The 27,520-nt window shown below is 42.6% G+C and overlaps 1 protein-coding gene across 1 annotated transcript in view; it reads right to left on the reverse strand.

Moving 5' to 3' along the window:
* ADAMTS9 (ADAM metallopeptidase with thrombospondin type 1 motif 9) overlaps window positions 1–27,520 on the reverse strand; it is a 202,727-nt gene that overhangs the window by 39,411 nt on the left and 135,796 nt on the right. Inside the window, 1 exon segment of the mRNA XM_044301141.1 lies at window positions 8,960–9,127. Within this exon segment, the coding sequence (XP_044157076.1) occupies window positions 8,960–9,127 (168 nt within the window).

A 27,520-nucleotide genomic window follows, 5' to 3' on the forward strand; every position in this document is an offset into this window, starting at 1 on the left:
GTGCAAAGACCCATTGAAATGAATGGGTCAGGATTCAGTGCGGGTGCTTCATGCATTGCAACCGCTCGTTTATGTCAAAGGGGCCTAAAGGTACATTTAGACAGGGCAATGAGAAGCCAACAACTCCACTGAACGAGTAGCCAACTGTTGGGACGGAACGCTTCTTTCCCAACAGTCCGCTACTCGTTCAGCGGAGGTGAAGCATTGAATTTACATGTAGTGATCACCTCCACAGTATGAGCACGAAGGATCGCTATTGCCATCCCTCGTCCTCATAGGGCTGCCCAGAAATTATAATTTAGGTGCGTGCATGAATGACAGTTTCACCCGATGAACAAGAGATTCACTCGTTCACCAGGTGATCTGCAGCACCTTTACAGAGGGAGATTGTATGGAACGAGCTTTAGCAGGAAAATTTGTTCCTGATAATCTGTTCCATGATTTTGGATTCAAATTTTGGAGTAATGCGTTTTTGCACTTAATATACACAGTCGAGTCACATTATTATGACCACTTGCTACTTTTGACGTCAGCAGCATGTAGCTTATGAAGGAAGGAGGAACTCACGTGTGCTGAGCTGGCTCGGTGGGTATACAAGGTGTGCGATAGGCTGTCTGCACACATATCCCTTGTTGCTGTCATGGGTAAAAAGGATGATTTATCAGAGTTGCAACAAGTGCTAATTATTGGCTTTCGGGCCAAGGGTGGCAGCATTTCTGAGAATGCGCACTTTGTGAACTGTACTCGTGCTGCTGTGGTGATAATTTATCGTGAGTGGACAAATGGCTCCACGGTGAATTAGTGATGTGAAAAATGCGGAGCACCACGTGCCATTGATGTGAGAGGTGAACATCACTATGAAGGTGGACCAACACGCTTCGATGAGCAGCTAACCTCCAAAATGAACCAAGGGGACTACTAGACATGTGTCTAAAACAACAGTCAGCGAATCCTACTGCATATGGGGCTCCAAAGCAGGCGGATGGTCACTGCACCTCTGCTAACTAAGTCACATTAGCAGAAAAGGCTTCAATTTTCACAGCAGTATTGGAATTGGGCCTTCGCTGATGGTTGTCCTTGTCCAATGAGTAACGTTTTCCTCTTCATCAAACGGATGGATGTTGGCGTGTCAGGGGAGAACCATCAGAGAACAAACACCCTGCAACCATTGCTGAAGAACACAAGCTGGTGGTGGCAGCGTTATGATCTGGGGAAGGCACTCTCCACCGATTTGGGTGTAAATTCATCCTTGCAGATCACTTACACCCATACATGTTGATTACCTTCCCTGGGGCAGATAGGATCTTCCAGCAAGACAATGCAAAACGTCACCCAGCTACAAATGTCTGACATTGGTTGGAAGAGCATGACCAAGGTTTCCAAGTACTACCCTGGCCCCCTCATTCCCCAGACTTGAACCCAATTGAGCATCTGTGGGACCACCTCGAACATCGTGTTTATTCTGTGGACCCTCCCCCACGCACCCTCCAGCAGTGGTGGGATGCACTGTGGTCAGCGTGTCTCTGGATACCTGTGACAACCTACCATGACTTTATGGAGTCACTTCCAGCCCGTCTAGCTGCTGTCCATGCTGCACTCTGGATATTGGCTGGTGGTCATAATAATGTGACTCAACTGTGTATGAGTATATGAGAAAGCCCTAACATGTTTCTCCACCTAAATGTGTTTTTTTTTAAATAAAAATATAAAAAGTAGAGGAGGTTTAAAGGGGTTGTATGACATTAGAAGAACATGGTTGCTTTTTACCCAAAACTAGACCACCTTGGTCCATAGGTTGTATGTGGTATTACAGCCCAATTTCTTTGATTCACACAAACTTTGCAAGTCCTGCCAAGTTTCTTGCTTCTTCTTTCCCCTTTGTGAAAGCCTGAATCGTGTGAATCACGATGGTGCTCTCGGGCACCCCTTTAAGTCTATATTGTGACTGTAAGTATTTGTACGTGAGTAATCTTGTAAGACTTGGGTGTGGTGTTCCCTTTTAAATATTTTTTGGCTGTGCATTATCCCAGCGTGATATATGCCATTGTTTACATTTATAGCCTAGAGTATACCCCGCGTCGGGCTGGTCTCACCGTTACATAAGAATATATCCGGCCCTATGTATCCTCCCATGTAACAGTGGGGCTGTTGTTTGGTGACTCCGGTTTGGGGCATATAGGATGGTGGCCAGGTAATCCTGGCAGGAGATCACACGCAGCATACTATTCTGTTGTGTGACTTGCCATGAATGGAATAATACCTACAGAGACTTGTAGCAGCGTATCCTCAGCCAGGCCATTGTGCACAGTTCAGTCACCGTCGTCCTCCTCCTCAGTCATAGATGAAGAACATTAATTATGCCAGATGAGTTTAACTATTTGTGACCCACAATTTAGCCTAAGGCTCTGTTCACAGCTACGTCGGAGGTCCTGTGGCAGACTCTGTCGCAGTTCGACAGCTGCACGCAGTGCCATTTGTCCCGTCGAAACGACAGACACCTTGACAGACCCCACTGTAAGTCAATGAGGGTCCGCTGGTGGTATCCATTTTGTGATGGGACCTGGCAGAACGCTGTGGCTTCTGTTAGGAATGAAAGCCTCCACGCAGATGTAGCCAGAACCTAAGGCTGGTTTCACGTGGCCATAATAGGATTGCATTTCAGGTGAACCTATTATGGATATAACACCTGGACCCCTGTGGTTCTACTGAACTGGGTGATTTACGTAGTAGAACCGTAGGACTTGCAGCCAAGATACGGATAGCCTAAGGCCAGCCATACACATTAGAACTCTCCGGACCTGCTCAACTTATGAGAGAGTGCAAGAAGTCCTGAATGAAGAAAGGGAGAAACCCGTTTCCTGACTTCTCTGGAAATAGCTTATTGGTCCCCAATCCAACAACCTCCATACAGCCCTCAAACATTGAATAGTAGGCCCAACTGAAATTGGCCCGCTTGACCAACATTTATCTAATATCTAGGTCTATCTGAAAGTTGTTGTCCAGTATTTTGATACTGATGGCCTATGCTCATTGTAGGCCATCAATATCTGATCAGTGGAGGTCCAAAACCCTGCACAGCTGTGCAGTGATGGATCTACACAGCTCCATCCAATGTGTAGCTGACGGAGCTGATTACCACAGCGCTGCCCCCACTGAAATGAATAGGAGCAGAGCTCCAGTAACCGGCTCCGTCCACTACACAATGGACGGGCATGTGTGGTTCTGGCACCGGAGGTAGACCCTAACAGATGACAGATGTCGGACCTCCGTCAACCTAATATGGATAGGCCACCAATATTAAAATACTGGACAACCCCTTTAAGGCTGGAATCACCCCATAATAGCTGCTGCACCTAAACCTCCTACAGTCTTTAACGTTCTAGGCAATTCTAATGGAAGGGATATGTATGCGTCGTCATCCAGAATTTCCAAGCACAGATAGAGGCCACTTTTAGGCATATTCCCTTCATCCACATTATTTCACCATTTTTACGTGCATGATATAGAGCCAACGTTAGCCTATGAGGCTATATCAGGGCATACGATATGTGCTTATCTGTGCTACTTTCAGCAGTTTTGCCCATTAAATTCTAAGTAAAGTGATCTATACTATGAAGGCATCCATATGTCATGGATATACTGCATCTGCGGGGACTTTTTATGTCTTTTCTGCTGGTGCCTAGAAGACAGCTCATCAATTGTCATATGTAATTGGCCTAACAAATGACATAATTACCAAAAGCTCTGTAAAGCCTGGTTGTATATTACCCTTACCCATACTAATCACTCAGTCACCATCTTTTCTTGTACCTCCGAGCCCCTCGCTCCCGATCTCCTCCTAGACTTGTTCTCTTTCATCTGTTTTATCTTAGTGGGGCCCATATGTCCTAGTAATCCCAGATAATATAATTGACAACAAATGCAATGCTGCCATAATATACTAAATATTTGAACATGTCGGGCAGTGTACTATCAAACACATGCTTCCTTTCTCTTCTCTCGTGTAAACTGTGAATTAAGGACTCTATTATAAACCAGGGCATTCCTCCTCCTTCGGGCCCATATAGTGGGTGAGCTTTCCAACCCCATGAGAGTCTCCTGAAGGGTCTCACATTGCAGTTATAAACAATTTAGGAACGTTCCCTCTTAGATATTATTGACAAACCCAAGGGATATGCCAAGAAAGGAGGCCCCCTGACTCCTGATCAGCACAGAGATGGTGGTGAACACTGAATGGAGATGCAGTTGACCATGTACCCTGTTCTCTTCAGACACTTATGTGTCCTCTGGACATGAAGATTTGGGAAATTTGATCTAATATCTAAAGCCTGTTTAACACTATGTGTAACATACAGAGTAACCTCCTCCCTCCCTCTCGCAGCATTTCTGGCAGTCAATCACAGAGCTTAGAAAAGGCATTGTGTGAGATTTGTCGGTATCTGGGAGTAATAATTGTGGGAAGTAATGATAAATCAGACACATTTTTTGCCATATGTTTCTGTTGTGGACAGATTGGTAGACAAGTTAATATAGAAAATGTTCTAATGCTGTATATAATACATATTATTATCATATATTATTATATACATGATACACAGCCTCTGCTAAAGAAGTTGCATCGTCAGAAAAGGCTTTAATTGTGGCTGCAGTATCGGAATCGGACCTCCGCTGATTGGCAGAGAATTGCCCTTCTGATGACTTGCGTCTTCTGCTTCATCAAATGCATGGACGTTGGTGTGTCAGGGGAGAAACGTCAGAGAACATACATGCTGATTGTCTTCTGTGGGGCAGATGAGATCTTCCAGCAAAACAATGTGACGTGTCACAAGGCTAGAACTGTCCAACACTGGTTGGAAAAGCAAGACTAAGGCCCCTTTCACACGGGCGAGAATTCCGCGCGGGTGCAATGCGTGAGGTGAACGCATTGCACCCGCACTGAATCCGGACCCATTCACTTCAATGGGGCTGTGTACATGAGCGGTGATTTTCACGCATCACTGGTGCGTTGCGTGAAAATCGCAGCAAGCTCTATATTGTGCGTTTTTCACGCAACGCAGGCCCCATACAAGTGAATGGAGCTGCGTAAAAATTAAGTGCGGATGCAGTGAGATTTTCACACATGGTTGCTAGGAAACGATCGGGATGGAGACCCGATCTTTATTATTTTCCCTTATAACAGGGTTATAAGGGAAAATAATAGCATTTTTATTACAGAATTCTTAGTAAAATAGTGATGAAAGGGGGTTAAAAAATAAAAAAACAATTAATAAACTCACCTTAATCCACTTGAACGCTCAGCCTGGCATGTCTTCTTTCTTTTTTGATGAAAAGGACCTGTGGTGACGTCACTGCGCTCATCACATGTGATGGACCATGTGATGAGTGCAGTGACGTCATCAAAGGTCCTTTAGCCAGGTCCTGAAGAAAGTAGAAAAAAGAGGAGATCCGCTACGCGATCAAGTGGATGAGGTGAGTTAAATTTGTTTATTATTTTTAACCCCTCAATGGACATTTTACTAAGCATTCTGTATTACGAATGCTATTATTTTCCCTTATAACCATGTTATAACGTAAAATAATAAAATCTACAGAACACCTAACCCAAACCCGAACTTCAGTGAAGAAGTCCGGGTTCGGGTCTGGGTACCAAACATGGCGATTTTTCTCACGCGCTTGCACTCATTAAAACGCTTTGCACTCTCGCGGAAAAACCTGCATCTTGTCCGGCCCTCACACAAGACGCCCGTGTGAAAGAGGCCTAAGACTTCCAAGTACTACCCTGTTCCCTGACCACCTCGATCGTCATGTTTGTTCTATGGATCCTCCCCCACGCACCCTCCAGCATCCGGGGGATGCACTGCAGTCCACATGGCTCTGGATACCTGTGACAACCTACCAGGAACTTACTGAGTCACTCCCAGGCCGTCTAGCTGCTGTCTATGCTGCACACCGCGTTGTTGTTTTTTTTTTGCATATTATCTGGTGGTCATAATAATGTGACTCAACTTATTATTACAGTACCGTATATAGTCACAAATCATTCAGTTAATTTCCTACTAAAACACCCAAAATGACCAATGAATCTAAATCTAGAAGTTGTCCTAACAATGCAATATAGGCATTTTTTTTTATATTTTTTTGCAATATATCTTTATTGGAAAATTTGTAGACCAAAAAGTGGCGTCAATTATAGCTTCCACAAAGCTTTCTAGGGTCAGAAATAAATTTGCCTAGTTACAAAATACATCCCCTGCGCTGCAATTACTACATAACTAGAAAACACAGGACCCGCACAATAGGTGATATCACAGCTTATCTACTCCCTCCTGGCCTCGGCACAGGTCACAGAGCATTCCTAAAAAACTCTCCCATAGAAGTCAATGAATCAGCTCCTGTTAACAACAGCTCAGGTAAGATGGCTGACCCCATAATCATGTTCAGAAAATAATAAAATAAAATAAATCTACAATTAGAAAATAACAGATTAGAAAAAAAAAAGGATGAGTCGCTACCTGGTCTTACTTGGCATAAAAAAATTACAGGTGACACATTCCCTTTAAAGGGGCATAATATATTCTGTATCGTTGGAGGGTGGCCCTCAGAATCATTTCCTCTGGTGGGCCTAATGAATTGCTGGACAGGCTCCCTTGTGGGACATGGAGCCAAAAACTGTAAGAAACCTCCGTCTGTAGACCGTTCTTGGGACTACAGTTCATTATGGGGCTAAGCTGCAATATGTGGTGCTCTTTCTAAAAAGAAGAAAACCCTCTAATCTTGAACAAGTCCTTTAAGAAATGGCTGAATTAGATTTTTAGCAGCTTGACTGAAGAGCACCAGTCCAGGATTTATGTGTAATCCGGAGCAGATGTTCCGTGTCTACGTGTGACAAGACATGTGAGAGCAAATAAACTTTGCCTTACTGGAAGTGTTTAGCATGGAGGAGAGAGGCTCCGTCACATGTGAACCATTTCTAGGTATTACCAGTAATTGCGGATGGGATTACCAGAGCTGACAGTTATGAGTTTTTGGTTGGAGGGACTGGGAAAATCTCCTGCCATCCTTAATTACTGGGGTCCTATTAATCCAGCAGCCCGTGTGCTTTTCCAGCATTAGGACGCAGTATGGGTCCTCAATTACAGCGCCAGTAAAAGCACCGGGGCAGATTTCACACTTAATGATACAAATAATTGTATGGGGAGATATGAGGAGAGACATAGGATGCCCAGAAATTTGAACCCCCATTTGCAGGATGAGCTATTCCAGGAGCCCTTTTAGATGATGCCCATGTTTTATTACTCATCAACACCAGTATTTTACTGATACACAAAACCGCCCAGTTGTATGGCGCTGTAATATGGCACCCATAGCCTTCTATAGGGTTCTGTGGTATCTTTATAAGTCTCCAAATTCATAAGAATCTATAGGCTTTCTTTGTTGCTCTTATACAACCTGATGCCCGGCCAATAATGAGCACCGATCCGCGATATACAAGTCGTTCCGGTCCTTTCACGCGATCGTTTATCCCCCCCCCCTATTCACTTTGCATATTATCGATGCGTGCATGCATGCTGCAATCTTCTACAAGAAGGATGGGACTGAAGTAGACTGATTCTTAGGCCTCATGCACACGACAGTATTTTTTTGCTGTCCTCAAAAAGGGGTTCCGTTGTTCCGTAATCCGTGTCCGTTGTTGTTTCTGTGCGTCTTCCTTTATTTTTGGAGGATCTCCAGACATGAAGGAAAGTAAAAAAAAATCTAAGTCAAGTTGGCCATGCAAATGATAGGAAAAAAACGGACGCGGACGTGGATGACAAACGGTGCATTAGCCGAGTTTTCCACGGAAAACGGAACAACGGACACAACAACGGTCGCGTGCATGAGGCCTTAGGAGGAGTGTGGTTTCAGTGGTCGAGCCTGCAATGGGGATTTGGGGTTGCCCTATTGGCATTTCCTAACTTTGCATTGGTAACCCCCCCCCCCCTACACAAATGAGATCCTGCTGGTGATCAGCTGATCGGAGGAATCTGCCTGTTTATCCTGCAGTGGCCACCGCAGGACAAATGTGGTATTACACTAGCTCTCCTCCCTGAGAGCAGAGGCCTCCTATGACTTCCATATGTCCAAATAGAACAACCCCTTTAAATATGAGTATAAATATAAGTAATTTTAGGATTTTTACTACCAAACATAGTAACAGATATATACTGATGTAATAGGTATGCGTTTTTTTCTTGATTTTGCATCCTGGTCTCACTGAACTGAAGCTGCTGTGTCTAAATGCTCATGCTCCATTTTTTTTAACAATCTCAGTTTTATCACTTTTATCTTAGAGGTCCTGGCATCCATCTAGTTGTCAAAAAAATTCCGACTGAACTCTAAGGAAGCGTTCACTCACAAGTGCAGAGATCCCCCGGCTTTGTAGTGCAGTGAACATGGTATATTTCTATCTATACCTCATGTGCCGACGGTTCTGCATGTGGAAGGCATATGGATTATGAAGCTTTTTCCCTCTCTCTCCCTCTCTAATAAGTTTCATACAGTATCTAAATAGTTCTACCATATAGTGTCATCATAACACTGCCATATATTGGCCACACAATACTAGCATTCAATGCCCAATTAAAAATAACTTTTATTGTCCAAATAATACCGCTATACAATACCTAAATAATGCTCCCATACAGTGTCCACATAATAGCTCTTCAGGCTAAGGGAACACACAGTGGAGCAGAATGTTTATATGCTCTACTTGTAGCTAGCTCCTCAGGGTCCAGCCCACATGAGCTTCTAGGAAATGGAGGCCTTGGGCACTTGGTCAGTTTTCCACACCAAAAAGAGACTGTGCCCCCCCCCCCCCCCCCATTGGTATCTACATAGACTAAATTAGAAGCCAACACTTGTCCAAAAAAGGCCTATGTACTGCATGAAAGCAAAAAGTGCTTTGAGTTTTATAACTTACTTTTCCCCACTCTCCTGCTTTCCACTTTGGGCACCGACCCCCTCGACATTTTTTCTGTATGTTTGGCTTTGCAAGGTGCTTGCAGTATTCATTTCCCACATTGGAGCCATCTTTAGCCACACAGTACACGACCCTGTTCTTCACCCCACGCCCGCAGGACACAGAGCACTGTAAGGAAAGCAGAAACAAAATATGTTATTCATTGATTTTATGGCTATAAAAATATAATACATATATAAAATATAATAAATCCATAGACGAAAATTACAAATTAATACTGCAGAGCTGCTCATAGACAAGCCCTTGAAACCTCTGGCATTGGCACAAGGCATCCATAGATGGGCCAATATCTAGTTGACCAATATCTTGGTGTTGGTAGGACATCTACTTCTTCTATCTATGACTGTACTACCTGCGATACCTGAATTTGGTTCGTTTATTCATTATGTAAGATAACCTGACCATCCAGAAGCAGTTACATGTAGTCTACTCTGTTATCAGTGTTCTTCAATGATATGGCTGGAAGAGGGTCCCCCTAACACATATCTCAAGTACCCACTATATATAAGCCTGCTATTACGAGCATATCTTATATTCTTGTTATACTTATCTAGGTGGTGTATAATTTAGGTTTAAAGGCTATAGACACTTTTAGGGCAATTTATTTTATGATTTTATTTTACTCATTTTGGGCTAAAAAAATTCAATTCTTTATTAAAAGTTTTCAGCCGTTTTTGAGATAAAGGGGTTAAAAAAAAAACTATCTGTTTAAAGAGCATCACTTTACAGTCCAGTCAGCTGACTGTTTATGTAAAGCCTTATCTCTGATCTCCTGACCTCATAGACACTCATTAGAGCTAAACTCTTATCAAACTGATAGGAATTAGGCTTAAATAAGTGTATATGAGGTCAGGGGACTTAGAAATAATACTCTGCAGACAGACTGATTTCTAACCCCTGTAACTAAAAAATGACTGGAAATTTTTAATAAAGACCAATTGAAAAAAACAATGTTTAGCACAAAATAAGTAAAATGCAATCACATAAAATATTACCCAGAATGTGTCCATAGCCTTTAAAGGGATTTTCTTAGAATCAACACTTACCAACTATCCTATTGGATAGGTGATATGTATCTGATCTCTGTGGGGCTCCACTGCTGAACCTCACAATCACGAGAACTGCCCCCTCATGATTAGAGCTGTGGTCCAATGGAGCACCAGTGTACATACTTAATAGGGGACACAGGACCCCTCCCCCCCATTCTTGGATCAGTTGGAGTCCCAGTGGTTGGACCTTCAGCAATCACATCATCTATCCTCTTAATAGGTGATAATTTTTGATTCTAGTAAAAATCCCTACAGGGCCCCTATAAGAAGGAAACTGTCATTTTTGACCCATTTTCTAAAATTAAAAAATTAAAAAATTGAACAAAGGGTTAATTCTCCAAAAACAACATGAATTGCAATGCTCTTTCTAAGATTTTGTTCCATTTAATTTTTGTAGGCACAGTGAGGACTATCTCACCAAAATATCCGCGCTCCACAAACAAAATGTCATGCGTTGTCCTATTCATAGCCTACTCAGCCTTCCTTCACAGGTTCAGTGAGCACTCTTGGTCTTGACCACTTGTGGCATTCTGACACGTTCACTTTGATTCCTTATAAGACTCCTCCATGATGTTAGAATCAAAAGAACTCTGCACAATGAGCGAGATTAAACATGACAGCTGCTCGTAACGCCGGCCTCTCAAACAGCACAGCGCATTTCGCTCCGCTATCAATGTGCACACTGACACGCGGGTTCATCATACGCTGCTCCAAAAATTAAGATGCCGGTAAATTTCCCCAGATAATGTTATTATATATTTTTTTTATTTCAACAGGGAATAAAAACATCAAAGGGGAAACGGGAGACAGAGGCCCCGATCACCAAGCTGGCCTCCGGTTCTTGACACTGCCGCCCATACTGACTGCTGTGCTTTTATCACTGGAAGAATGCTATTTGGTATGGTCAGTAAGCTGCATCATTGGCTAGGCAAATACAATGTTCTCAGAGATCAAATATAATTGGATAGGTCAGGGTGGTCACAGAGAGACTGTCTTAGTAATCATTAAATATACTGGGAAGTGATGCGAGAGGAACAATTATAAATCAAATCTAATAGCATCCTAGATATCCCATCTATGGGGGAGGAGGGGTAACCTTCTGCTCTTACAATTGTGTGAGCAATTATTGCCCTACACAGCAATATATAACATGTGCAGGGCGGTCACAGACATTCTGCTGGTCACAAATGTTGGAACCGGAGACCATGTTACTTTGGTTCAGACCTCAATGGAGATAAGTGGACATGACAACAGATGCCTGCAGAAAAACGTAAGGACCATTGGAACCCATTTTAGTTGGTTGGCTTCTGTCCACGACTCCTCTATATAATAGATCTACAATAAGAAACAATTGAGGCATCCATCTTTTGCATTGAAGTAGTTTTTAGAAAGACTAGTGTCTAAACTGAATACATAAAGTGTATTATACCCAACATTACATACTGTGTATACTGTGTTTAATTACCCTCTTGGATTCCCCCTTAAAGGGGTTCTCTGGGAATTAAGAATATCAAAATGCCTTAAATATGTACTTTATTATAAATATATTCCCAAATACCTTTCATTAGTTATAATGGCTCAGTTTTAGTCTGGAGAGCAATCATCATTGGAAATAAAATGGCCGCCGTCCTATTAGGACACACAACACCTGTCCTAATCATACAGGAGGACAAGGTACTTCACAACACTGAGCTAAAGAGATGCCTCATCCTCCTCTCTGCTCTGCTTGTCAGGGATTATGCATCCTGAATACAGTTTAATATGATCTTCAACTGCAGTCTCTGTCGGAAGTTCATGAAGTACATGAAGAGTTCATGGAGTCCATGAAGAGAAATAAAGTACAGAGAGGAGGTGAGGTGTGGATAATGAGCAGCAGCTCTTGTATGTAGTCTCTATTACCACAGCAACACATTACCACAGTCTGTCATGCCCGTCCTCTCTGTACTTCATGTCTCCTCATGAGCTCCATTCCTACAGAGATTCAGCTGAAGATCTTATCAGCTGTATTTAGTATTATTATCCCTGACAAGCAGAGCAGAGAGGAGGATGAGGCAGCTCTTTAGCTCAGTGTTGTGAAGTAACTTGTCCTGCTGTGTGATTAGGACAGGTTTTGTGTGTACCAATAGGACGGCGGCCATTTTATTTCTCCTAATGATTGCTCCCCAGACAAAACGAACCATTATAACTAATAAGAGGTATTTGGAAATATATTTATAATAAAGTAATATTTAAGTATTTTCATTTTCTTAATTCCCAGAGAACCTCTTTAAAGTATTCTGTAGACCTGTGGCATAGCTAGCGTGGAAGCAGAGGAGGCGGCTACTGCTGGGAGAAGAACTCAAAGAATTCATTATCATGGCCTCCTTTTATACATTGACATTATATACAGTGACACTATATGCACCGACATGACATACAGTATATATGTGTAGAAAATGGAAGGAGCCTGGTCTTGACTAGCTGCAGGAGTGGGGGTTGCACGGAAAGAGGAGTTCCTGGGGGGGGGGGGGGCATTCAAAAATTTAGCCCAGTCACTTCTAGTTCCACCACTCTTGTAGACTGTGGTGATAGGTTCCCTAGCAACCACATGACTTCCTGTTTGGATGACCACCATTTCAATGCATATAGCTACATGCACAGAAGTGGTCACAAGTATTTCTATCAGCTCCGCACATATTGTACAGCCTTATTTAGGTCAGTCACACTCAGGCAACAGGAAGCCTAAGAAGGCATTAAGAAAATCTTGTAATGCACTGTATATCTGTATAATGAGAGGGGCTTAGAAGAGGTACCATGTAGCAAGTGGAGAGAGGCTATGGAGGGGTATTACCATCTTATAAAGTATCACTAGGATATGGCGTCACTTTAAGATCGGCGGGGGTCTGACCTCTGGGATCCCACCAAACCTGAAAGTTAAGGGAATACTGCACAGTTGTAACAAAAAATAATATCGTCATGAATGCACCTTCTAAACAACAAGCAAATACGCAGGAGTATATACAGGAGCATAAACCATGGCGTGTAACAAAGGCCGACTGTCCTCAGGAACAGATGGACACCATAGGAGATACCTAATTTGTTACAGAAGTTAATGTGAGGGAGAAGCAGCAGAAGTTTTCCCCTAAATTGAGCTCTTTATCACCATTTTCAGGTCTGGAAGAAGTGATGTGCTAGAGTTGGAGACGGATGACATATATTGTTATCTGCATGCAATATTCATGATATTTGTTGGTGTTCTGTTGTTTTCTCTCTCCTTTCTTTCCTTCTTTTCCTCCTTCTTTGCTTTTCTTTCATTTCTTACTTCTCTTTCTTCATTCCTTCCATCGTTCACTTTCTTTTCCTGTTTCCCCTGCTTCTCTTTCTTCCTTCTGTTCTCTTCTTCATTCATTGCTTCCTACCTTCTCTTCTCTTCCATCTATCCGTTTGCTTCTTTCCTCATTCCTTCCTTCTGTCCTTTTTTCTTCCCTTCCTTATTTCTTGATTTTCCCTTCTTTCCTTATTTTTTTTTATTCCCTGCCTTCTCATCTCTTGTTCCTTATGTTCTGTTTTTCTCTTCCTTCCTTCTTTCCATTTCCTTTAATATCTCCTCTTTATTCATTTCTTCCTTCCATTTTCTCTTCTTTCCTTTTTTCCTTTCCTTTCTGTTTCTTCTCTTTCTTTATTCATTCTGTCATTCTGTTTATTCCTTCTCTTCTCCTTCTACCTTTTATTGCCTTCCTTCTTCTTTCTTCCTTGCAGTATTTTTTCAGTCCGTCCACTTATATATTTCATCCATACCACACAGTCTGACCCTTATCCTGGTTTACACATATAGGGTAGGTTAATGTCTTGCGCACAACATTCTTCTTACTTCCTTTACCTGACAGTTAAGGGCTCATGCACACGAACGTTTTTTGCGTTCCATATACGGGCCATATTTTGATTCCGTATATGGAACCATTCATTTCAATGGGTCCGCAAAAGATGCGGACAGCACTCTGTGTGCTGTCCGCATCCGTTGCTCCGTTCCGAGGCCCTGCAAAAATTATGAGGCATGTCCTATTCTTGTCCGTTTTGCGGACAAGAATAGGCATTTCTATAATGGGCCTCCTGTTCTGTTCCGCAAATTGCGGGCGTCATCCGTGTTTTGCAGATCCGCAATTAGCGGACCGCAAAAAACTGCACGGTCGTGTGCATGAGCCCTAAATGAGGAGAGTGGAGTTTTCCTTGCTTGGATGGAGGCTATAAAAGGTGAAATGCATTGATTTGCTGTATGGTATTTTCTGACCCATGCACGTTGTATTTAAGGCCTCTTGCACACAGACGTTTATTTTTTCTGTTTCCGTTATGTTTTTGTGGGTTACGTTTGCGGTCCGTATGCAGAACCATTTATTTCAATGGTTCCGCAAAAAAAAAACGGAATGTACACTGTATGCATTCTGTTTCCGTATTTCCGTATATCCGTTCCGCTAAAAGATAGAACTTGTCCTATTATTGCCCGCAAATAACGTTCCGTTGCTCCATTCAAGTCAATGGGTCCGCAAAAAATACGGAATGCATACGGAACACATCCGTGTGTCATCCGTATTTTGCGGATCCATGCCCACTTTGACCATGTGTTTACTGTTTACAAACATTACAGTAATGATTTCAAATTTTATGTTTCTCTTTGCTATCCTCAAAAAAGTGATGTTTTTGCGGAAATACTGAACGGAAACGCAACAGAAACAAAAAAAGGAACAATGGATCCGTGAAATACGGACTGAAAAATACATACGGTCGTGTGCAAGAGGCCTAAGTGATATGGCAAATCTTTCTAGCTTTAATTTGCTATGAGCAAAAAAACCTTTACCATAGTGCTTGAGAGATAATTAGCAAGTGACTCTAGTGTCTAATTAGCCTTCATAAGTAGATGTCATGTTAACAAGACTGAATGAATGACTATCATTTGCTACTTCTTTATTCCACTTCAATTATTCAAATATCTTTCATTTTACTAATCTCCTGAAACGAGTCCCATTGTCTTTTTAGTTCGTGGTCGTTTAAGGCACAGGTCAATAAAGCCTTTATATCCTGGGACCTCTCTACAGCCAGACTACAGTGTAATAGTCCTAGTTACTGTCTTTATAAAGAGAGAACGGTTCTCTTAATCTTCACAAAGTATCTGTGTTGCTCCTCAGTGTCCCGTTCCATACACTTTAGGTCTTCCAAGACAATACATTTTGCTATTTGCTATATACTGTACAATAAGTTTCTTTTTATGGTTATCTATTGTTTCCTCGTAATCAAAGGAAATAGATTTGTAAGCGAGCAAAATCACAAGGGGCTGCAAACTGAATGCAGAGAGAATTTCTGCTTTAGGCTACATGCACACAACCGTATGTGTTTTGCGGTCCGCAAAAAAAACAAAAACGGATGCCATCTGTTTTTGTTTGCGGATCCATTGTAACAATGCCTAAAATGGACAAGAATAGGACATGTTCTATTTTTTTTTGCGGGGCTATGGAAAGGACATACGGATGCGGATAGCACACGGTGTGCTGTCCGCATTTTTTGCAGACCCATTGAAATGAATGAGTCCGCATCCTATCCGCAAAAACACGGAAACAAAATACGTTCGTGTAATTATTTAAAATGTACAGAAATTAGGCACCAAAGATAACCCCTTAAATTATGACCTATAACAGCATGTAGACGTCCGAGAAGGGGATCCACCACTTTGGATCCCCCCTATGACCTAGAACTAAAAACTACTAAGCAAGAGCAGCCTCCATATGGCAGATCCAAGTCATCCATATATTTAAAAGGATTTTCAGAGAATTTACTATTGATGATGTATCCTCTGGATAGGTCATCATTTTCTGACCGGTAGGGGTTTACGACCCCTGGACCCCCGCCGATCAGCTGTTTGAGAAGGCACCGGCGCTTGCAGTAGCACGGCGGCCTTCTCGCTGCTAGCCAAGCACAGCGCCATCATTTGATAGTGGCTGTGCTTGGTATTGCAGCTCAGTCCCATTCACTTCAATGGAGCTGAGCTGCACCTAATCCTTGTGATCGATGAATGCAACATCACATGACCTAGAGTAAAGCCTCATTCACACGTCCGTGCTCAAATCCGTGAGCAGGTGGTCAGTGATGCATCCGTGAAGCAGTGCGTGAAGGATCCGTGTTGGGTCCGTGTGTCCATTTATTGCTGTTCGTGTTGCATCCGTGTTTCACTGACACTGAACAGCTGAAAAATAATTTTCAAAGCATCTCTTTCTGTGTGCAGGAAAAGGACCTGTGGTGACGTCACTCTGGTCATCACATGGTCCATCACATGATCTTTTACCATGGTGATGGATCATGTGATGACCGGAGTGACGTCACCACAGGTCCTTTTCCTGCAATCAGCAAAGAAGAAGACAGAAGAGATGCCGGCTGCGCGATCAAGTGGATTAAGGTGAGTTAAATTATTTTGTATTTTCTTTAACCCCTCCAGCGCTATTGTACTATGCATTTTGTATTCAGAATGCTATTATTTTCCCTTATAACCATGTTATAAGGGAAAATAATAAAATGATCGGGTCCCCATCCCGATCGTCTCCTAGCAACCGTGCGTGAAAATCGCACCGCATCCGCACTTGTTTGCGGATGCTTGCGATTTTCACGCAGCCCCATTCACTTCTATGGGGCCTCCGTTGCGTGGAAAATGCACAATATAGAGCATGCTGCGATTTACACGCAACGCAAAAGTGATGCGTGAAAATCACTGCTCATGTGCACAGCCCCATAGAAATGAATGGGTCCGGATTCAGTGGGGGTCCAATGCGTTCACCTCACGCATTGCACCCGCGCGGAAAACTCGCCCGTGTGAAAGGGGCCTTAAAGATTTAAACTGACCATGTGCGACCACCTTAGTGACGTGGAAAAGAACAAACAGCAGGTGGCATACACATATGTTTTATTGACTAGCTCAATGGCTATACTACATTTTAATTATATTATATTATATTAAATTATATTTAGTATTCCGATCCTGGTGCAGGTTTAAAAAACGTAGAATATTTTTCTTGGCCCAACCCCTTTAAAGAGAATCCCGCTAGTTAAAAGAGTCTATTAGATCAGAAAAAAGGATCCTGCATTTTTTCATTTTTTTTTTCAGAAACAGCACCACTTTTGTCCACAGGCTGTTTTAGGTACTGCAGATCACATGAACTCGCGTTTCTGGAAACAAGTAGACATTTTTAGGGTCTAGACAGGTGACTCTCGTGATAGTGTTGTGGCTGTCAAGGAACGCATGGAAAGAAATAGTGATCCCAGTCGTCCCAGTTGTCTCTCCAGTTTCCATTCGCTCCTACCGAATCCTGCAATTCGGGTCATACCTGGGGCTATGCTCTCAAAGGCAATGCGAGGCAGGAGAATATGTTCCTCATTACTTTTCGGCATAACTGAGGTAGAATTTCCTAAACATTAAAGCAAACCAGGTACTAGGAAAAATAACAACAGCAATTTCACCACATTGAGACGTTTCATCAATCTCCTAAGCAAGAGCGAATTTAGTTAAAAACAGGACTTTGTATTAAAATGTCACCGTATGACCTTTTTTTTCCCTGGGTAAAAGCTCTACATACGCCAAAATATCCGTATGTGTTTACATTGCGTCTGACAAAGCTAATAAAAAAATGTGTTTTCTTGAAAATAACAGAACATTTCAATTTTGTGTTTCAGGTACGCACAGCGGAGGAAGTATAGATGATTTCAGCATATGTATGCCATATGCGCAGAACCCAGCAGGGCGCTTATTTTAAGAACAGTACTTTACGGGCCCCCGGAATGCTTTGCATATGTCACATAGAGTTCTAACAATCACAAGTAGGACAATCTGATGTGTTTCTTTCTTGCAAGAAGATACATAATCACTGAAGCTAGTTTGTAACTGTTTTCGAGTTCTAGGTAATATAGGAATGTTCTCCAATTTGGTCTTACCATGAGATAACATTAGGAAAAAAAATACTGCATGGTTTCTTTATGAAACAGCGCCACTCTTGTGCGCAGGCTGCACGTGGTACTGCAGCACATGTATTGCCGAGCGGCGAGAGTGGCGTTTTTCTAATCTCATATACATGGTAGGGGCACTTTTTCTTGAGGATTTCGGATCTCTAAATGGGATAGAATGACACGAACTGCTACATTTATACCCTGCAAGGGGCCACTCCAGGAGAAATGTATTATCAGAAGGGGCCTCCCTGGTGATAACAGCTGATCCTCAGGGCCTTAGAACAGCTGCTTCTGATCTAAAGCAGTTGTCTTCATGATAGAACTTTTTTTTGAGTCAGTTTTATATACTTTTTTTTTAGGACAGTTCATATTTGATCAAGAACCAAAGACGTTTGAAGGGCGTCTGTCAGCAGATTTGTACCTGTGAAACTGGCTGACCTGTTACATGTGGCAGGTGTTGGTCCCATGTTCATATGTGCCCACATTACTCAGAAAAATGACGTTTACTATATGCAAATGAACTTCTAGGAGCAACGGGGGCGTTGCAGTTACTCCTAGAGGCTCAACTCTGTCTGCAATTACCGCACCCTCTGCACTTCGATTGACAGGACCAGGCAGTGAAAACATCATCACACCTGGTCCTGTCAATCAAAGTGCAGAGGGTGCAGCAGTTGCAGAGAGAGCTGAGCCTCTAGGTGTAACGACAACGCCCCCATTGCTCCTAGAGGCTCATTTGCATATATTAAAACATAATTTTTCTCAGCAATGCGGGCACATATGAACATGGGACCAACACAGATGCCTTCAGCTGCCAAGTGCACATGTAACAGGTCAGCCAGTGTCATAGGGACAAATCTGCTGACAGATGCCCTTTAAATGGAAGCTTGAAGTCTTATTCCAATAAGACTTCAGATAAAAAATTATTTATTTCCCAAAACTAATATATATTAAAAAAATTTTATCAGCCTTCCCACATTTCCACGCAGTGCAGCACAGTTTGGAGCACTCCATTATCAGGGCAGAACCTAAAGCGCTGCTTATTCTAAGCTTCAAACGGCATAGCATTCAGGGTCTGTACAAAGCTGTGACCACCTCTGTCTGCACTGTAATGACGAGTTACTTTTGTAACTTATTTTTGCTTTAAAAATGCTCCAGATATTTTCTTCATAATAATGGCGCCCCCGGTGTTTAATCTGTATAGTAATATGCAAGTCCACTTACTGAAGAGGTCACACATGCTCAGTTCAATCCTTCCATTGCCACCAGCCATATCTACTGTTAGAAGCTGTGGCAGTTATAGGCAGAAAGTTGCTACTGAAAGGAAACGAGGAAGGACACACCCCTGAACTGCAGCAAAAAGGACACACCCCTGAACTGCAGCAAGAAGGACACTCCCCTGAGCTGCAACAAAAAGGACACGCCCCTGAGCTGCCAGCCTGAAATAAATCTAGCAGAGCAATGAATGGGGAGATCTCTGGATCCATGTGAGGTGCAGGGCTGGTTCTAGCTGTGTTAGGGTACTTTCACACTTGCGTTTTTCTTTTCCAGCATAGAGTTCCGTCACAGGGGCTCTATACCGGAAATGAACTGATCAGGCATGTCCCCATGCATTCTGAATGGAGAGTAATCTGTTCAGGATGCATCATGATGTCTTCAGTTCAGTCTTTTTGACTGATCAGGTAAAAGATAAAACCGCAGCATGCTACGGTTTTATCTCCGGCCCAAAAAACTGAAGACTTGCCTGAACGCATAGGAATGTATTAGTGCCGGATCCGGCATTCATAATACCGGAATGCCGGATCCCATGCGCAGACGGAAAAAAAGGTGAAAAAAATAAATGCCGGATCCGTTTTTATGCATTTTTCTGACTGATTAGGCATTTTTAAGACTGATCAGGATCCTGATCAGTCTTACAAATGCCATCAGTTTGCATGCGTTTTGGCGGATCCGGCGAAGGAACTGCTTCCCAGATCACTCTGCCGCAAGTGTGAAAGTTGCCTTAGAAGTAGATTGTCATGTATTATATCTGATGACCTTTCATTTTTTACATCAATCATGGCATAACCCCGTTACTTTTATACTAGCTGGAATTCATAACCACATACAGGTTGCCCACTTAAAGACCCGAAAACCCTTTTCGAATCATATTCTCTATAAATTCCTCTTTGCAGCCATGCTTGCCAAATATCCATTGCATCTATAAAATGTAGATGAATTTCCCCTTTAAGTAGAAGGGCTTCATTTTGGCAGCAGCTGGTACCCGCAGCACCCTGTAACACTCATTCAGCAGCAAATAAATGACTGTAACGTTACATTACACAGAACATTAGTTTGCATTCTCAAAAAAAAAAAGTCAGGAAAGAGCAGGACGGAGTGATCCCTGGTCTTAAGGATTTCTGTGCCTGCTTTCTAAGCAGCTACAGTGTCGCAAGAGGCCTCTAGGGGAAGGATGATTTACGAGGTCATTACAGTACGTATTAAGAGCAGTTCTTCTCCTAGGCAGGATACAAAAATGTAAGTGCTAGCTTTCCAAAAATTCCTGCATCTGTTGCTAGTAAAAGTTTAGGGGAGATATGTTGGTTGCCATGCATCTCCAATATAATAAATGCCTTGTACTGTATTGGATTGCGGTCTGTAGAAAACAACGTATACTCATATTATACACAGACCATGCAATTATATGGAGGCCCCTGCTGCCCCTTGGCAGCGCCCCCTATTTCAAATGCATCTTCGTCCTCAAGGTTGCAGTTGAATACAATAGTGAAACAGGGAGCTGTCAGCCCCACCGTTCACTCTGCAAGTGGTGGTATCGTGTGGATGCGATGACATCATCGCGTCGGCTGTGCCTAGCCACCAGATAGACCAGAGCAGATCTGCTCGGTTCGTCATGGGAACGTGGCTAGGTGGGTACACATTATAGAGACACTAAAGGGGCATCATATTGTGTTGGGGTCATATAAAGGGCCATATTGTGTTGAAGGCAGATAAGGGTTGTTATACTGGGTTGGAGACACATAGGGAGCACAAAATTGTACTGGGTCACATAAGGGGCATTATAATGTGTTAGGGGCACATACAGGGGCATTATACTGTGTTGGGGGCACATAAGGAGCACTACATTGTGTTGGGCACATAAAGGGGGCATTATACTGTGTTGGGGCACAGAAGGGGGCATTATACTATATTAGGGGCACGTAAGGAGCACTACATTGTGTTGGGGGGGCATATAAGGGGGCATTATATTGGGGGCACATAAGGGGGCATTATACTGTATTAGGGGCACGTAAGGAGCACTGCATTGTGTTGCGACACATAAAGGGGCATTATACTGTGTTGGAGGCACATAAGGAGGCATTATACTGTGTTGGAGGCACATAAGGAGGCATTATACTGTGTTGGGGCATATAAGGAGCACTGCATTGTGTTGGGGCACATAAAGGGGCATTTTACTGTATTAGGGGCACATAAGGTGGCATTATATTGTATTAGGGGCACGTAAGGGGGCATTATACTGTATTAGGGGTACATAAGGGGGCATTATATTGTATTAGGGGCACGTAAGGGGGCATTATATTATATTAGGGGCACGTAATTAGCACTGCATTGTGTTGGAGCACATAAGGAGGCATTATACTGTGTTGGGGGCACATAAAAGAGCATTATACTGTGTAGGTGCCACATATTGAGCACTACATTGTGTTGGGGGCACATAGGGGGGTATTACACTATGTTGGAGGCACATAGGGGGGCATTACACTATGTTAGAGGCACATAAGGGGGCACATAAGAAGCATTCAATTCTGTTGGGGGCACATAAATGGGATATTATAGTGTGTTGGAGGCACATAAGGGGACATCATACATTGTGAGGGATGAATAAGGGGGCATTATATTGTGTGGGGGGATCATAAAGGGTCACCATATCAGTGGCTTACCAGTTCCATGGAGTGGATCTTAGTGGAGCTACGGGGCTGAGCTTGGTGCTGTGACAGAGGCCCCCACACATAACTTTGCTTGGGGGCCCAGAAATGCCAAATTCACCCCGATCATACTAAATAAACATGCTGTAACATACTGGTTATATATGCACTGAATGCATTGATCTGCATGTAGCTGATCTATAGCTGTCGGGCAATTGGAAAGGCAAGCCAAGCTCTAAGGACCTATGATGATTACCGAATTATCATTCAAGAAGTCAACCTGGATCCGTCTTTCTTGCCTTGAGCACTGTTTGGAGCGATCATTCAGGCGCTCTTATGCTCTGGTATACGCTGTATGTGCGCTGTATACTCTATTATCACCTGTAGCCTCTTGAGACGTGCTAGCCTTACAACAGCTTGAAGATCTCTGCTGTAGGAGATAATTTTTTTTAATACTATATAAATATTCCTCCCAGGATACTACGGAAACATGTTTTTATGTGAATGGCATTCATTTCAATTCTTTCAGATTTCTTTATACTGGTTTAGGAATGCGTTGGGGTCACCGGGATACAGGCAGGATCCGCAGATCATTGATTCTGACCCAATCTGTAATCTGAGGGTTGCTATAACAACATGCCGCACGCCTCGTCATTCAGACAATTGAATTTCAAAGTTCACAAGATATTGGAAGCGAAGGAAAGCGCATTGAAAATACAGGACAATTATAACACAGAGGCCGTATGTGACATTTGTGTCGCTGCAGTTTTCTTCCTCTGTTCAGATGCATGACAATAGTGACATCTATTTACAGAACAATGGAGTCAGAATCTCGGAGAATGGAGCGGGCTTGAAATCAGTACAATCAAGCATCTACATGTATTTACAGGGAGCTACTACTATACGGTCTAATGCACACGGCAAAATTGTGTGCACGTAGCCCTGTATGGAGGGGTATCTATGACACAGCTGTCGGCACTAGGAATGTTGCCATATGGCGCCTCGGTATGATTCTGTATTATAGTGAAATCTCTATTCACTGAAAAGTGGATGTAAACTTAAAATCTAAGAACTTTATTGATATACACTAAAAGACCAGAAATGTGAAAGTGATAATGAAATGAAAAATAAAAAGACAATGACCCAACTAAGCCAGAGTGTTTTTATTTTTCATTTAATTATCACTTTCACATTTCTGGTTTTTTATTGTATATCAATAAAGTTCTTAGATTTTAATCTTACTCACATCCACTTTTCAGTGAATAGAGATTTTTCCCTTGGATGGAGTTATGGGATCAGTGAATTATTATTATAATTATTTTTTATGTATTATGGAGAAACAATGCTTCTAGGGGGAGAAAAGCTCAGTAATATGGTATCTGATAGAAGCTGGCACCTTCCAGATCATACTTGCCAACTCTCCCGAAATGTCTGAGAAAGGCTCCAGGAAAAAGAGAGAAGACCTTCCGGATTTACAGAAAAGTTGGCAAATCTCCTGGGTGCCAGGAAAGCCGCCCGGATGTGACTGCTATGTCTGTATTCCTATAGCTGCGCCCCTGGCACCTCTGTAGAGGAATACAGGGGTACAGTATGGCGCCTCATGGGCTTCAATGCAGAGGTTACAATATGGTTGTATTTCATTCTAACAGAGCCATGAAAAGCGAATGGCGCAAAAGAAACAAGCGTGAAAATGAAGTATATTTGTGTTACGGACCACCTGCTGTGCAGCAGAAGTCATGATATTTTGAGGCTCATTTAGGACAATTAATGTAGATGAAAACGGAAGTGTTGCCATGGTAACAAGTCAGGTCATGGCTTACATCTTATTATCTCTATTAGAAACATGAAACCTGTCATTTAAGGAGGACCTATCCACTCTCCCGACACATATCCATTAACAAATTCCTCCGAATATAATAGATATGGAGCATCTCTGCACTGTGTCATTCCTCTGTTATACCTCCTAGGAATGTATAAATAAATTGGCATTTGGGGTGTGTGTCACTGTCTAATCAAGGCTGACTGTGTAGGGACACGCTCCTTTTACAAGGGAAATTAGTAACTCCCAGTTGTCAATGAAATTCTTAGGAGAAATAACAGAGGAATGGCCCACCGCAGAGTTCAAACTCTTGCTTTATAGGAAATACAAGTTTATACTAAAATGCATATGTCAGGAGATGTGAAAGGTCCTCTTTAATTGTTTGCTATAGAGACACATCACCGCTGAAGCCAGTGGTTGGATGCAGAGGATCTGGTGATCATGCCTATGTCGGGGAGGAAGAAAACAAACCCCGGACCGGAAGATGGGGGCCAGCACGGAGGAGCAGTGGAGTGGAGCAGGTAAGTATGCTTTCAGTTGGGGAGGCAGGCTGCCGACACCTGTTACAAATTGTGTATTCCCGGACAACCCCTTTAAATAATAAACAGTTTTAGGCTACATGCACACGACCGTATGTGTTTTGCGGTCCGCAAAAAAAAAGGATGACTTCCGTATGCCATCTGTTTTATTTTTTTTTGCAAATCTATTGTAACATTGCATAAAACGGACAAGAATAGGACATGTTCTATTTTTTTTGCGGGGCTACGGAACGGACATACTGATGCGGACAGCAAACCCATTTTTTGCGGACCCATTGAAATGAATGGGTCCGCATCCTATCTGCAAAAAAACCGGAAACAAAATACATTCGTGTGCATGTAGCCTTAGGTTAAGAATACTCAAGAAGATGATGGATTTTTAATCCCTACATGAAATGCAGAACAGGTAAGTACTGCTCTATGGTGTGCCTTGCTCATTGAATTATTTGCTTAGGTGTCCACCTTTTAACCCCCCCCCCCCCCCTTGGTTTTTTAGGTCTAACATTCTGGGGCTGATTACATTCTTCATATATCTTGATAGTGGCAAACACTCTTTTTTTCCCCCCCAAAACAGAGCTCTAAATTCTGCATGGAGACATAGGTTAAATGATAAAATACTAGAAGCTTCATCTGCCACTAGAGGGAGCTTGATAGCTTACTGCATACACTTTTATTATAGAGATCAATGTATAAGTTGTATGCAGTAAGCTCTTAAGCTCCCCCTAGTGGTGCCTCCTAAAATTTGTGGAGCTGCGTATTAGATAAATTAAGCTCTGACCCCTGTAAATGTATAATTAGGAATGATTAGGAAACATGCACTTTAGGGGGTTCCACAATTTGCACATTGCCTTGAATATATGCCACATTATCTGGATTTGACCTGTGATGCTGGAAGATCACACTAGTTATGGTTATTGATGACTTTTCTGACGTCTTCATGGAAAGCATCTCAAATTTTAATAAAAAAGTGAAAAGAAATGTGAACATCTTTTTTTAAAGGCACAGTAACCTGATTTACGATAAAATCACTTTAATTACAGCATCTATGGGACCTACATGTGTAGACATTTGTTTTGAAGAACACGACCCTACAGTAAGTACCACCCATAAAGTAAGTATAAAGTGTTAACCCATCTGGGATAGTCTTCTATTAATTCCAACCATGAAGAGGGGGCTCACATGCCCTTCTGGATCCGTGTCCTTCAATCTAATGCAGTCAGGAGAAGAGAAAAGCCGAGTGAGAATGTGGAGTGACAGGGTAATAATGAGATGAAGGGGCCGGTGAGAGAGAGGACGGAGAATACATTGAAAGAGGCATTAATGATGAGACTGTGGAAATGTCAAGTTAAAAGGACTGAAGTCTTTTGTGACCCTCTTCACCCCTTAATCAGAGATCTTTCAAATCCTGACAATGGCCCGGTTTCATCAAACAGCCATTCCGTGTATCATGTGACCACCATACAATACAGGGGGGCGACTGAAGCCTCACCATGTTCATGCACTAATTGTCAGAACGATATGTCCTACATAGAAGAATAAGGCCGCCCAGCACAAGAAGGTCCACAATCACAGCGATGTCACAGAAGTCAAACACCAAAATATTTAGGGTTAGGGTTAGCCCCAATTTTTGCTTCTCTAATCCCATATTTTTACCAAAGGAGAATTGAAACTGGGAGCCTACCCTTCTTGTGGTTGGTACATGCTTACAAAGTGCTCAATGCGTGCATGCCTCTTCAACAACCCCCCCCCCCCTCCTCCTAAACATCCCATATAGAAAGAATGGCAACATGACCCTTGAACTAGCTGTGGGGCCTATCGGGAGCCTTCCTACTTGTTCACACCACCAACAGAGAAGGGGGTTGGGGCAAATTGCCTTCCTTCATGGAACGCCTCATTGTCCTAACTTCCATACAGCCTTGACACTACCCTTTGGTGATCACTTTATATGTCGGTTCTTGTCATTAGTAGGTATTATTGCATCACTCTATATAGAAATTACCACTAATTTGGACTGTAATTCATTTTGTCCCTGACACTGATGTAGTCTACAGACTGGTTGGGGGATCAGGAACTCAGCGGTAGGGAGTGCCGAGCTGAGAGTTGTACCCGATCCTGGTGCCTGAGGGAGTCCAATGGCTCCTCTACCACCAGTACTAAAAATGGAAAGACAGCTGTTGGGCCATGCTCCAGATTTTGCATTGGTGCCCTAGAGCTTCAAGTCATGGCTCTGTTGGAGGTCTCTAACCAGTCCGTTTTGAAGTGTCCATGGACATCCAATAATTGTTACAATCAGCAATGAATAGTAAATTATAAGTATGTCTATGGTGCCAAAATTATCTCAATGGAGCAAGTATTTTCAAAAAAATGTTTTCCCTTTTTTACCAGCATAAATATCCAGCTTAATCATCATGGGTCAAGGCTGGTGACTTTTGGTACGAGACAGTCAAGGTTACCGCCAATGTCATGCAACCACCATGTTTGTGCCACTTCTCCTATTGGAACACAGTGCAGTCACATGAAGATTGGGGTGACTACTGCTCAACCGAGGGCTCACATGGAACCTTAACCAATTTTTTTTTAAATATGTCCGACACATGGGAGGCTTTATATATGAAGACTATGAACATCACATGGTATCTAAAGATGCAGTGTAAAAATCAAATCATCAACTTTTTGAAACACAGGTAGTATAATTATATTATACACCAGATTTCAGAACAGTATATCCACGGTCAGATATTTGGAGTTTTAGGGGGCGGGTGGGAAACCGGAGTTAATATACCAATTGTAGCCCCTTAGGTGGGTTTCTATGTGAACTAGTTGCAAGTGTTTGCACTGTGCTTCAGCCCTGTACCAGCTGGGAAAATACCTCTTGCTTACTCAGGCAGTAAAACTGAAATATGGAATCCTCATGCTTGTTGTAAAGGATTTTCAGAAGTCCGTACCATGATGAGACTGGCGGTAATAACAGACTGATATTAGGGCTGTATTTATTATATTATTATGTGGTGCATTTACCATGAGCCGGGGAGTTTCGTGGGACCTAAACTCACAACCAAGCTCACAGACTATGCACATCAGAGAAAAACAGAAAAATAACTGGAGAGTTGACAGTTGTCCAGGATTAGAAAAAAAACACAGCTGCTTCCAGAAACAGCGCCACACCTGCCTATTGGTTGTGTCTGGTACTGCAGCTCTGCTCCCCTAAAGTGAAT

Source organism: Bufo gargarizans, chromosome 7 (assembly GCF_014858855.1).
Source record: "Bufo gargarizans isolate SCDJY-AF-19 chromosome 7, ASM1485885v1, whole genome shotgun sequence".
Classification (NCBI taxonomy): Eukaryota; Metazoa; Chordata; class Amphibia; order Anura; family Bufonidae; genus Bufo; species Bufo gargarizans.